Source organism: Rhinichthys klamathensis, unplaced genomic scaffold (assembly GCF_029890125.1).
Source record: "Rhinichthys klamathensis goyatoka isolate OS25496 unplaced genomic scaffold, OSU_Roscu_1.1 h1tg000095l_1, whole genome shotgun sequence".
NCBI classification, from domain to species: Eukaryota; Metazoa; Chordata; class Actinopteri; order Cypriniformes; family Leuciscidae; genus Rhinichthys; species Rhinichthys klamathensis.
The window spans coordinates 380389-393754 of record NW_026606634.1 but is presented as its reverse complement, the minus strand read 5'-3'; the positions used below and the strand labels follow the sequence as shown (position 1 = coordinate 393754).

Sequence of the window (13366 nt, the reverse complement as noted above, 5' to 3'; positions counted from 1 at the left end):
AGTTTTGTAACAAGTCTCTTCAAACAATTGAAGAAGCAGGAAGATGATTCCCATTCCCAAATGGAAAAAATATACATAATAATAAAGATGCTTAAGCTTGGGTGTCCCACTTAACCTGTATTCACTCTAAATATTAGCATGCAGAGGGTATAACAAATCAGTACATGTCTTTTAAAATCGGGCCTTTTTGAGATGTAAAAAATGAATCAGGTAAAATCATGTCAGATCTTTTTCCACTTTTAATGTAATATTCAAGGAACAAATAAACAGAAGTTTTAAGGAAAGAAAAAACAACTAGTACCTGGTTGCATAAGTGTTCATACCCTTTTATGACGGGGGAAGGCACTCCGGAATTAACCGATTACATCCAAACTCTTACTAAAGTTTTTTATTATTTTATTATTATACTACGGCACTGTTGAATGCTTGAATACGATTGGTTGACGAACGTTCTAAGGTGTGCAGTTATTTTCAGGGAAACGCACGGCTAAAGTAGTTCCAGGTCTTGCATTACAGTTCCATTTACATTTATTCAATTAGCAGACGCTTTTATCCGAAGTGACTTAGATATTAGGTATTTCAAAGGTCCTTAAAGCCGACAACAGCAAAAGAACCAAAACCCACAAAACCACTGACTGAGCAAATGCATATAGTAAACAATAGGATAAAAACGTCAAATTAATTCCATGTTTTTTGCCACAAAATTACGTTTTATTATGTACGGACATATTTATTATGCTCTCTCCCACTCAAACGCACACACATTTAGTACGGACACACACTCGCACAGAAACGTGTTGTCAGCGCTTCTGATGATTTTAGTCAGTAAAATAGTTTAACAACTTAAAAGCTACATGACATTTCTCACTAGCATGGTAATAACGTTGCTTTTCTTGAAGCAGGTAAACTTACAGTTTTGCTATCAGTAGAGAAGCTGCCGCCGAACACTGTTGAGAGACACAGACTCAGGTAATTTACACACGCTTAATCTCTATAACTACATTAATAACTACATTAGTCTGCTATCAGTGGCTCAAGCCTTCGTTACTAGCTCTAAAATTATGTTTTGGAATTAGCAACGGACGCTTGGGATGAGATGCGTAAGAAATAAGTCCCACACACAAGAGCGTTTTAAAGACAAAAACCTGACAAATGTCTTGAAATACATCATACACCCCAAGTTCAAAATCAGCAGTTTCGGTTTCTTTCTCGAGTCAAGACAGAAGGAATCACTAATGGTGACAAATACAAGATCATTCTGGCACAAAACCTGCAGGCCTCCATTAAAAATCTGAAGAGGAATTTAATCTTTCAGCGTGATAGTAACCTCAAATCTAAGTCATTCGTTTCGGAAAGAAAGTCAGAGCCCAGAACTAAATCCAATGAAAAAAACTAGAAGAGGGCTGTAGTCAAGAGATCCCTCACAATGTGATCATCCTGGAGATGATTAGCAAGGAAGAGTGCGGAAAAACACGCAAATCCAGATGTGCGAAGATAATAAGACTCTTATGCAAAAAGAATGACTGCTGTATTAAAAGCAAACGTTGTTTCAACAGAGTATTAGTTCACTTTGAAATTAATTGTTGGTATGTTTTAGCTTACCTCAAGGGCATCCAAGATGTAGGTGTCTTTGTTTCCACAGTAGTTTCAATTTTGATATTTTTTGGTCAAACCGTTCTTGTCTGTCAGTCATATAATGCAGGTCTATGGTCACCACCTCAAAGAGCATGCACAGAGAAGTCCAAATTAATAAGTCCGACTTAATGACTTGAAACGAACACTATTTATATCGTTTTTACCTCTTGTAAACACAGCCACGTCCAAGTGATCTGAGGGCGCCGGCGCTTCGGTATTTTCCGGCAAGTGCCGGAAGTGATCTCTCGCGCGTGTACGTCACTCATTGTTTACACAGAACAGAGATTGTAGGTAAGACGGCTAATTAAAATGGTACTAATTTGCGCTTATCCGGGATGTTTAAACCGTCGTAAAAAAAAAAAAAAAAAAAAAAAAAAAAAAATTGTATGAGTGACGTACAGGCGCGAGAGATCACTTCCAGCGCTTGCCGGAAAAGACCGAAGCGCCGGCGCCCTCAGTTTACAAGAGGTAAAACGATATAAATACTGTTCGTTTTCTCACACAAACCGCTCGTTTCGTGTCTTAGGCCATCAATGTGTACTTACATTTACGAGTCATTAAATCATGTTTAATTTGGACTTCTCTGTGCATGCTCTTTGAGGTGGTGACCATAGACCTGCATTATATGACTGACAGACAAGAACAGTTTGACCTAAAAATATCAAAATTGAAACTACTGCGGAAACAAAGACACCTACATCTTGGATGCCCTTGAGGTAAGCTAAAACATACCAAAAATTAATTCCAAAGTGAACTATCCCTTTAATGGACACACGCTGCAACTAACCCAATATTTTTCTTTGGTTTTCCCTTAAAATATTGTATTTGTTTGTTACTTGAATTTTGTTGGTTTAAAAGTTTATGAATAGGCACAACAGATATTCCTTAATTCCATAAGGATTTGTAAATGTCTTTTTGCATCCTTTCTCTGCAGTTCTTCATCTTGTGATCATGTATGGATCCTGTGAGAATAAAAGTCCATTCATTTTCTATGAACGAGGACAAGAAAGAAGGAGATCTTCCTGGAGCATCGTGGCTGAGGATCATGCTTGTTGGGTCATATCTGTTAATATAACCCAGAGCTGCAATGATGGAGTCACAAGATGAGAGTATACGCACAGCCCGGTCAATGATGCTCTTTCACTATTGTGCTCTTTCCTCGTGTCTTTACCTTCTTCTTAACATTCGTGTTATAGTGTAACAATCTTTGTATTGTTATTCTTAGAGGCGTCTTTTCAAAGGAATCTTAATCGAGTTATTACAATTTTTGATTACATTTCTACTGCAAAGTTATTACATTTAACTGCTACTAAGAGACATCATTGATTATTTCTACTATTACTCTATTTTTAGATGTGATAAGTTTTAGATGTCTCACTAATTAAAACAATAGATTCAACTCGCCAGCTTCTTAGTGTGTTGAATAGGGAGACATCTAAATTATTCTAAGAGGGTCCCGACGACTGGAGTTGAGAAACACTGCTATTCCTCTGGTGTTCTTCGCATGACGGTGGCCAAACATTATCCGTTTTTTAATTTCAATTAAATTAATGTACTATATTTTAGTTTGATAATGTTTTTTATTTAATATTTTGTATTTTTAGGGGATTTTATGGTACCACATTATATTTACGCAGTAGTTATAATCCATTTATTCACATTATTAGCAGACCTGAAAATTTCATTTCCAACTTAAACTGTCGTAAATCTTGAATACTTTAGAGCGCAGACTTAAGTTTGCTCTCTTTTTAAAGATAACATTGGCAAATTATTGCTGAAGTGAAAAAAAAAAGTTTAAAAAAGTGAAATTAAGTTACAGAATTTTACATTTATTGTTGTGAAAAATGCACAAAAAAAACTATTTAATATTTTTATATGAAATATCTATTTTCAAAAACACGTTTTACTGTAAAACTGCAAGAAAATCAAAGCCATAAATCTAAACAAGTTGTGTTCCAAATCGGAGTTTGATATCTCAAAAAAAATTAGCTTTCCGTAAGATTTTGTTTGGCCAAAAGTTTCCACTACATTAAATTCGTCTCCTATTCATTTTTGACCGCGAGGAACACAAGTGTGACTTTTTTCAGGAACATTTAACCTTTTCGAATCATGTCCATGATTTTTTTTTTTTTCACATAGCAAGTGACAAAACCTTAACCAAGTTTCGTACCACTCCGATTAAAGTAAAAAATAAAACAACGTAAACATTTTCGGCCAAAAATTAGCGAAGAGCACCAGAGGGCTACACAGTTACTGACGTTGGTTACAACATAATTTGAGCTCCTTACGCCAAAGTGCCAACCCAACGGTAGCTTTAGCCCCAGATGGTTTCACTGTCTTTATGCTAACATTAAAAAAGTACTTTTGAATTTGTTTTGTAATGAGACGAATTCATGAGATAAAAGTATACATTTAGTGTATAGATGGCAGAGCATTCTGCACAAGTTTTTTGTCCAGGCTCTTGTCATTTCTAGGCTGGACTATTGCAATGCTCTTCCGGCTGGACTATGTCGCTTGAAAAGTGGACAAATGCTAAGCTGAAATGAAATGACCTTATTTCTTTTAGTTGGAGTGGATGTGAAATCAATTTATAGACAACATATCGAAGCCCTGTCATTTAACTGTCCAAACATACAAATATACACCGTCTTAAATATAACAAGGCTGATCATTTCATACAGAAACTTTTATTAACATACAAAGGTTGTTACCTTATAATAGCATTATTTCTTTTTGTATAAGGATAAGTCATGTGACAATTATGAACACTGTTTACCAAAGCCTATAGAAATGTGCGACGCTGCGTTTAAAGGCGTACATTTTCAATTACATCAAGTAACATCAATGACATTCAAATGACACCAATTTTTTTTTTTTTTTTTTTTTGCAGACACTAAATATTAGAAATTAAACCAAAAAGTGAGAATGCCGGTGTATCAAGTTCAAATATCGCTAAACCAAAAAGCATGTAAAATGTGAAACACAGCTTTGGAAATGACAATCAGAGGAAAAGATTTCTCAAAATAGTAAAACACCACAAATATGGTCAACATTTTTTTTTTTTAGATAACTACACAATTTCAGGAAAAAGGGAAGATTGAGGACTTGGTAGTAGTTAACATTTAAAATGAAAGAGAGAGAGAGAAAAGCAAATTATGATAGTACTGCGCTGTTAATAAGGCTAGTTATCCTCGTCCTCTTCATCACTCAACACTCTCTTGTATCTGCGTTTCGCTGGGGCCGCAGGACTCTCGCGGTCTGAATCCAGGCTTCTGTCAAACTTACTCCTGGATAAATGATCCACATCTGAAATATCTGAGAGAGACAAAAGATAGTAAGGGAGGAATTCACTGTGCTTTTCCTGTGGGATAAATAATATCCATCAACTGATTTTGCTCAAATTCAAGACCAAAAAAGATTCTTATTGCAATCTGACTAGCCAACAAAAATGCAACATGAAATGGCGTATTGATCAACGCAACATGGCGCTAAAACTCAAACCTACTTTCCTCAAGCTCTATTTGCAACATTGGCCATGACTGCGTCCACATTCTCCTCTTTCACTTCCTTTTCCCAGCGCACATTTAAAACCACAATTGCCAAAATGCGATTCATTTTGCTCTTTTTGTTTACCACTAACGCATGCTGATGATGTTTCATTCTTCTATTCGAACTTATGTCGTAGCCTACGATTCAATGTGTTATCATAGTCCACATACACAAGTTTATTAGATCCGTGTCGTACAGTGTGATTTGTAATGATCTTCTAGGATTGCCGAAACTCACACAAGTCTGTAGCAGACGTTAAGCATAAACTGATCAATACAGCTAGATTTTTCACCCAGCATGTATTAAACACATTAACCTGCGTTCCATGGGCTTTTTGAAGTGCGCATGTGTGATATGTGACAGGAAAGCGTCCTGAAGGCCTGTTCACACCGGGACCGATGTTTAACGCCTCGTGACTAAACAAAGGGCGCCAATGTGAGTGTGCACACCGACACGAAAAACGCCACGCGTAAAAGCGTCATTTTTTAAAAAACGCCTCGGGTTCGTTTTTTTAGTGTGACGCGCCGCGGCAAAAACTATCCGACCAATGAGATTGGTGCTTTTGCTCACGTGTCTGGAGCTTCTGAAGTTACAGTAAAACACAACTTGGGGGCGCTCGGACACAAAACGGTCTTGCCGAGCACACACACGTAACGGCGAAGAAGATGCGCCAAGTAGCGTCTACTCTACAGTACACCATAGATATCCATAATAAAGGCTAGATGTCTCGTCCGCGCTGCTGGCCAAATATGGCCTTTATTATGGATATCTATGGTCTACACTGCCGGGAAGAAATAAGACGAGGAAGATGCGAGGCCAGATGAATGTAGAGCTGCTGGTCTCGTTGCTGTCGGAACATAAAGAACTATATGACAAACGCGACAGCGACTACAAAAGAGGACTATTTCTGTTTTACATTAAGCGCCATCTAATGTCAGGGAATGAATTTGCATGTTCACTCGGCTCATCGTCAGCGAAAATCGCTTGGGTGTGAACACAAAAAACGCGTTGAAAAACGCTGACGAATAACACGCGCCGATATTCGTCCCGGTGTGTACGAGGCTTTACTGTGGATTTAAGCACATCCTGAAGGCCTGTTCACACCGCGCGCGATATTCGCCGACGTTTAACGCCTCGTGACTTAACAAAGGGCGCCAATGTGAGTGTGCACACCGACACGGAAAACGCCACGCGTAAAAGCGTCATTTTTTTAAAAACGCTTTGGGTTCGTTTTTTTAGTGTGACGCGCCGCGGCAAAAACCATCCGACCAATGAGATTGGTGCTGTTGCTCACGTGTCTGGAGCTTCTGAAGTTACAGTAAAACACAACTTGGGGGCGCTCGGGCACAAAACGGTCTCGCCGAGCACACATACGTAACGGCGAAGATGATATACGCCAAGTAGCGTCTACACTGCCGGGAGGAAATGAGACGAGGAAGATGCGAGGCCAGATGAATGTAGAGCCGCTGGTCTCGTTGCTGTCGGAACATAAAGAACTATATGACAAACACGACAGCGACTATAAAAATCTTGATAAAAGAGAACTGTTATGGAGTGGTATTGCAGAGCAAATGGGCGCCATCTAATGTCAGGGAATGAATTTGCATGTTCACTCGGCTCATTGTCGGCGGAAATCGCTTGGGTGTGAACACAAAAAACGCGTTGAAAAACGCTGGCGAATAACTCGCGCCAATATTCGTCCCGGTGTGTACGAGCCTTTTATGTGTATGTAGAGCAGGAGGAAATATACAGCTTTTCTTGACCCAAGAAATGATAAAAATGTGTTCTCTTCTCATGCAGCCCAAGTGGAAGAGGTCCAATCAGAAATCTGTAACTGCCTGAGTCTGAGTGCTGACATTTTGGAATATAACTCATTGGTTTTAATGCTTTAACATGACAACAGGCGTAACAAATGGGACACTCTTGAGTAAGAGACACCAATGGTTAGGTTTTGACATCACTATTGGGAAATAGTGTTGTCAAAAATATCGATATTTCGATAAATATCGATACTGAAATATCTGAACGGTACCAATACTAATTTCCCGAAGTATCGATACTAGCCGAGCAGTCACTTTCAGTTCTCTCAAAAGGCGCGTTGACAAACACCACACGTGACGCACTCGTCTCATTCGCTCTGGTTAAATAGCAAAAGTGAAGTGAATGGAAAGATGGCGCCCCCGCGACCGGCTTTGGTTGATTCCGCGAGCGGGCATGTCGGAGAATAGCGCGGACACGCGTAAAAAACACACCGCGAGCGGGCATGTAGGAGAATAGCGCGGACACGAGCTACACACCGCGAGCGGGCATGTCGGAGAATAGCGCGGACACGAGCTACACACCGCGAGCGGGCATGTCGGAGAATAGCGCGGACACGAGCTACACACCGCGAGCGGGCATGTCGGAGAATAGCGCGGACACGAGCTACACACCGCGAGCGGGCATGTCGGAGAATAGCGCGGACACGAGCTACACACCACCGCGCGAGCGGGCATGTCGGAGAATAGCGCGGACACGAGCTACACACCGCGAGCGGGCATGTCGGAGAAAAGCGCGGACACGAGCTACACACCGCGCGAGCGGGCATGTCGGAGAATAGCGCGGACACGAGCTACACACCGCGAGCGGGCATGTCGGAGAATAGCGCGGACACGAGCTACACACCGCGCGAGCGGGCATGTCGGAGAATAGCGCGGGCACGAGCTACACACCGCGCGAGCGGGCATGTCGGAGAATAGCGCGGACACGAGCTACACACCGCGCGAGCGGGCATGTCGGAGAATAGCGCGTAGGCCTACACGCGAGCGGGCTGCGGGCACCCAACAGATTGTTTGACTATCAATAATCCCTCACATCACTAATTTTTTTTAAATTATTGTATTGGTGAAAACAGACTTAAGGAACAGGCTCCAGGGGTAGGCTACTATTTAGCAGCAAATGCTCAGCATCAGGGGTGTTTGTTGTTTGGACAGACCTGCCCCCACTGCTAAAAAACCCCACTGTAACTCTTCTCATTTGAACTTTTCTGAAACATTAACCAAGATGGCCTAGTATTGTTGTTGATAAGAGTCTGTGTTGTCTCGTTTTAATTCTTAAAGTTAACATAATCTGACTGAGGAATCTTAGACAAGTAAATATTGTAACTGTGGTCAAATGTAAATTAACTGGTGCCTATTTAACTTTATTCAAAAAATATGATTTAATTCTGCAATTTTCCTTCATTAGCGATTATCATCAATTTGATTACACATATATTAATTAAACTAAACAGCTAGACAATGGCATCTCTGAATTCAATAATGACATGCCTTTAACTGAAAATTGAATGTTTAATCTTATTATTATACATTACTGACTCTCTATCCTCCAATTTGATACTGTTAAGTGCTTTTTTGTTACAGTATATTTTAATCTTAAATAACAGTAGGTAATAAAAGTACATCATGTTAGCTCTGGTCCAATTAAAAAATATAAACTAATAGAACTCAGGACATTTTTGTTCATGTAAAATATACCTCATTGTCATGTTCTAGACTTGTTATATTTAGCTTTAAATAAATAAAAATACCCCCTTAATATTGTGGCAGTTTTTTCTCCGTGGTATCGAAAATGGTATCGAATATCGATATTTTTCAAGGTATCGTATCGAAGTTAGAAATTCTAGTATCGTGACAACACTATTGGGAAATAACCTGATTCATTTATTAAGTCTTGTAAAGGCTGTTTACTTGCTTCACCGTGTTATTGGTTTGCATTTTTGGGAGTTATCAGTGTAACGGTGTGCATGTAAACATGCTCATTGACTTAACAGATATAGTGTTCAGCTTCATTCACTGACTATGAAATACATCTACAGAGTTTAATAATCCTTACAGACAAACTGCTGCATGAAACTGCTCTAGATGTTTTTATTTATTTGAAGTACATTTTTAAATTTCACAAACAGCTTAAAAGACGCATCTTAGATTTCGTTTAAAAGGTATTAAAATCATAACAGTCACCGCAATTACCACTGTAGGGCACTACGTGAAAGACTTTTTAAAGATGTGCAGTAACTCTGTATTCATACTCCTTTATTCACAAAAATCTACATCATACCCCATTATGACAAAGCAAAAACCAAATTTGTGGTAACTTTGCAAATCGTGCTACAACTTTATTTTCCACACCACTCAACCTATTGTTTTGTTTTTTATTTAATTCATATCTAATTATAAAAAAATATATAATTCATTGCAGGAATTCTAGTTAAGCTTTTGAGATGTTCATTACCTCTCTGATCATCATCATCATCATCATCAAACACTCTGCTTCTCTTCTTTGAGATTCTCTTCTCTATACGATCACTGGAACACAAATCAACACATTTAGTTTAAGAAACTCATCAAATGTTTGGCGTAAACCTTCACAAACTTTCCAGCAATACTGGCACTAACCTTGGTTCCACAGAATCAGAACTGCCCTCACATGATGGAGAGTCTTATGAAGACAGGGAAAATCAGTTACATTACCAAGTAAATACTTCATGATAGTCATTTTAGTTAAATCGCAGTCAATACATTTTCAATAATCTAGTCGCAAGCAGCAATTATGGGGCCAAGCACATCGATGGCATAACGTTTGATTGAATATAGCATTCCAGTGATGTTTTCTGGCAAAGTAGTTTAAAAGGTCATACGCAGAATTAGAAAGTACTACAAAGTAACATTTATTTTAATATTTTGACCAATAGGTTGTGTATCATTTGAATTTTAGCAATTTCGATTCCGATTCTGACTATCAATTCCGATTATTGATTCCCAGTTTCCATTTCAATATGGTAAAAAAAAAGTCAAACATAGATATTTATTCTGACTTTTTACAAAACATTCTGTTGCAGCTGAAAACCATGAACAAAAATAAAACCCAGCAACCTAAAGAACTACCATCTAATAAACTAGACTAACAAATTTCAAACATCATTGAAGAAAAGTATAGTCAGTGATACAATACAACAAATAAGCAATGGTTTTCTTTTTATACATACAATATAGATTCATTCTCCAGTCAGAATTAGTGAGCGATTTTATTTTTCTTTTGTTCTTTGATGAACATTAATGACACATGAATCAAGTTTCAAACGTTTAGGAAGTTACAAGCAAAAAACCTGCACACGTTTATTCAGGGCATGAAAGCTTTTGCTTTTTTTGGGGGCCAGTGATGGTCTAACAATGGCCTGGACCAAATTTGGTGAAGATCTAACAGCAGAGTACTGGTATTGGCAAGTAATTTTGCTTACAATGTTTTTTTTTTTTAATCATTTGTGGCGCTAGAGGGTTTAAGATAAAGATTTGCTATTGCACATGCTCAGACTGTCCTCTATCTGTGTACGAACACAGAACTTCTATGGGCAGCCACAGACTTCAAGAGCGAAAGACTACAAATTACCAGAGAACTGCATTCATGCCTTCAGTGCTGGGCCTCTAAAGATAATGATCAACATTGGCTTCAATGAAAATGTATCACGCTCACCCTTTGATTCAGCAGAGGTGTGTTTCCTCTGGCGAGACAATAGCAAAGCTCTCAGTGCTTGAGCTCTCAGCTCCTGGTTATCCTCCTCCTCCTCCTCCTCCTCCTCCATCTCAACAGCCCGACTGGTGTCCTGGTTTCCTTCAGAATCCCCTTCAGCTTCGGTCTCAACCGGGTCCAGAGACACTGCTAGTTTCCTCAGCTGATCAACACTCAGACTGGCAGAAATCCTCCAGAAAGACTCCTGATGAATGCAGACCGGATGAGAACTACTACAGGTACAGTGCTTTCAAATAATCGCTATTACACTAATATGGAAGCTTCTGAACACAGACTATATAAGTGAGAAGCCGAGAATAAGAGAAAGAAGCCCAGACCAACCTGTCCGTCTGAGGGTGGACGGATGCCAACCATGCCCAGAAGTTTTTGGAAAGCCCTGTTCTCCATGGCATCCTCGTTCTCCTCCGTCAGAGGAACCAGGGCCACAGGATGAGAAACACCTGGAGAAAGAGATGCAATATTTTACATGATTATACAGCTTATAGTAGGCCTACAGTAATATTGTTGAAGTGTTTGCTGTTGCTAGAACGATTGTTTTGTACACTGTAATGGATTATAAGGTAATAAACAGGTATGATTTTAAAACGGTCAGATTGGCCACTGCGTTCAAGAGATCAACAAACATGTCTGTGATTGGCTACATTGCTACACATTGTTAGCCTGGTAATACCAAACTCTGCTACTTCGCTTTGCTTCGTAGACAGAGTCTGGCATGGCATAATTGAAAAGTGTTTTCTTTCTCGCGCTTGTCTGAAGTATAAAATCATTGGTTACCCGTAAGCCAATCACATAACGTTATGACGCGTGTTATTCGCCAGCTCAGCCGCATCGAACTTCCACTGTAAACACATGTATGATGCGAAAACGAAACCATCGAGCGAAATACCGGAGTGAACATGGCTGACCGAGTTTTGCTGCCTCCTTAACCTGATCCTCCATGAGTGCAACCAAGGGGGACGCAATCACAACTGTCGCTTTGGCCTGCCCAGTTTCTCGCTGACGATCGGTAATATTTGATAAATTAAACTTTTCCCAAAACCTGTCGGGAGTAGGGCCACGACATCACCTCCATTCAAAAGGTTTAACAAAGACTCTTCTTGTTCGGAAATGCCGGGAATATTCTCCACAACAGAGCGAATTGCATCCCGTGTCTCCAAAACCGCGGTCGTTTTCGATTTCCCCAATCTTAAACTCGGCGCTTAGCGTCTACGTCACGGCTCTCAGCCCGCCCTCTGTTCGTTGATTGGCCGGCTGTTTTCAGGCCAGAGGAAAACTGAGAGACATGTCGATGTCTCAGACTGAGTACAGAACAAGCGTGCCGCACAAGCCCTCAAAAGTGAAGCCAAAACGTCTCAATCGCCCCCCAGTGAGCGGTCCTAGTATAGGTCATAAACCCCGCCTCCCCGTGTTATTCAACAGGACGCGAGACCAACTAAACAATTAAATTACACTTCACATATCTTTTTTCTAAATATATTTTCTGTCATTTACTGTAGTTTCTATCACGTTGATGTACTTTCAAGTGTTTGTTTTTAAAATAAGTTTGTTTTTAGTTAGTTATTTGATGCTAAAAAACGGTGCTGTGACATCATGATTGACAGCTGTGATTGACAGGTTCTCTGTTTGAAGTAGTCACTGAAGCACCAACGGACTTTTTTTCATAATGTTGACTATGTGGTTAGTAGTTGTATTTACCTTATTTTAACGAGGTACTGCAATCAGCAGACATCATTGGAGAGGAACGGAGCAGACAGAGGCCACTTACGAAAAGTGCAGGGCGTGTGCTTGCGATTGATTCAGCGAGAGTGGGGGCGGGGCCTTGATTTCGCGGCTTTACTTCCTGCTCACGACTGCGCATGACTGGTCCCGAAAACGCTACTGCGCAAACTCGAATTCCAATATGTCAGCGCCATATCGGGACACTGCCGGGCTTCAGTTCTCTCCAATGGAAAAGAGCGAAGGGGCGTCGTCCATCTTTTTTTACAGTCTATGGTACAGAAGCGAACTGAAATAGAGCGGAAGTACGAAGTCTGACGCAGTCAGGCTAACACATTGTAAACAGAAACATTTGAAGTTATCCAGAGCGCAAACGTTAAACGTTAGTAGACTAGAAGAGGCTAAGTCGACCAAAATTGTATTAGTCGGAGAAAAAGAAAAAACTACAGGAAGTGGAGAAGTCACGCAGGCCGTGAGGGATGGATCGTTAACGGCGGGTCTTTGTGGTAATTACAGTATATCGGGCAGGAAATCCAAACTTTACAAAGTTGCTTGCTCTAACGTTAACCTAGATAAATGTGAGCTATTATTAGGAGCATATCCAAGTGTTATATCTAAACATTAAGTGTGTCCGCTCAAATCCGTCATTTTCTTTCCAGCTCAAATTATACGCTACTGTACCAGACGGAGCCAGGGGGTGTTTAGCAGGTGTGGGACCATGACTGATATGTTCGATGGGGAAAGAAAACCAGCTTCTGTTACAGAAGTGCAAGCAAAAATACCTTTAGATTAAACAGGTCAATGCGAATGGGGCAGTGCTACACGCTACAATGGACACAGAGCTGACCTGTGGCACAGTCAACATGTGTGTCTGTCTAGGGCGCAAAAAGATAGGGGG

The 13366-nt window shown here is 40.1% G+C and overlaps 1 protein-coding gene across 1 annotated transcript in view; it reads right to left on the bottom strand.

The window, feature by feature from the left end:
- Nucleotides 1-4767: 4767 nt before the first annotated feature.
- timeless (timeless circadian clock) overlaps nt 4768-13366 on the bottom strand; it is a 43372-nt gene continuing 34773 nt past the window's right edge. Inside the window, exons 25-29 of the mRNA XM_056252426.1 lie at nt 11074-11192; nt 10696-10936; nt 9621-9663; nt 9457-9530; nt 4768-4950 (exon numbers count right to left, since the gene is read on the bottom strand). Of these exons, the coding sequence (XP_056108401.1) occupies nt 4817-4950; nt 9457-9530; nt 9621-9663; nt 10696-10936; nt 11074-11192 (611 nt within the window). The 3' untranslated portion in view covers nt 4768-4816. The remainder of the gene's footprint in view (nt 4951-9456; nt 9531-9620; nt 9664-10695; nt 10937-11073; nt 11193-13366) is intronic.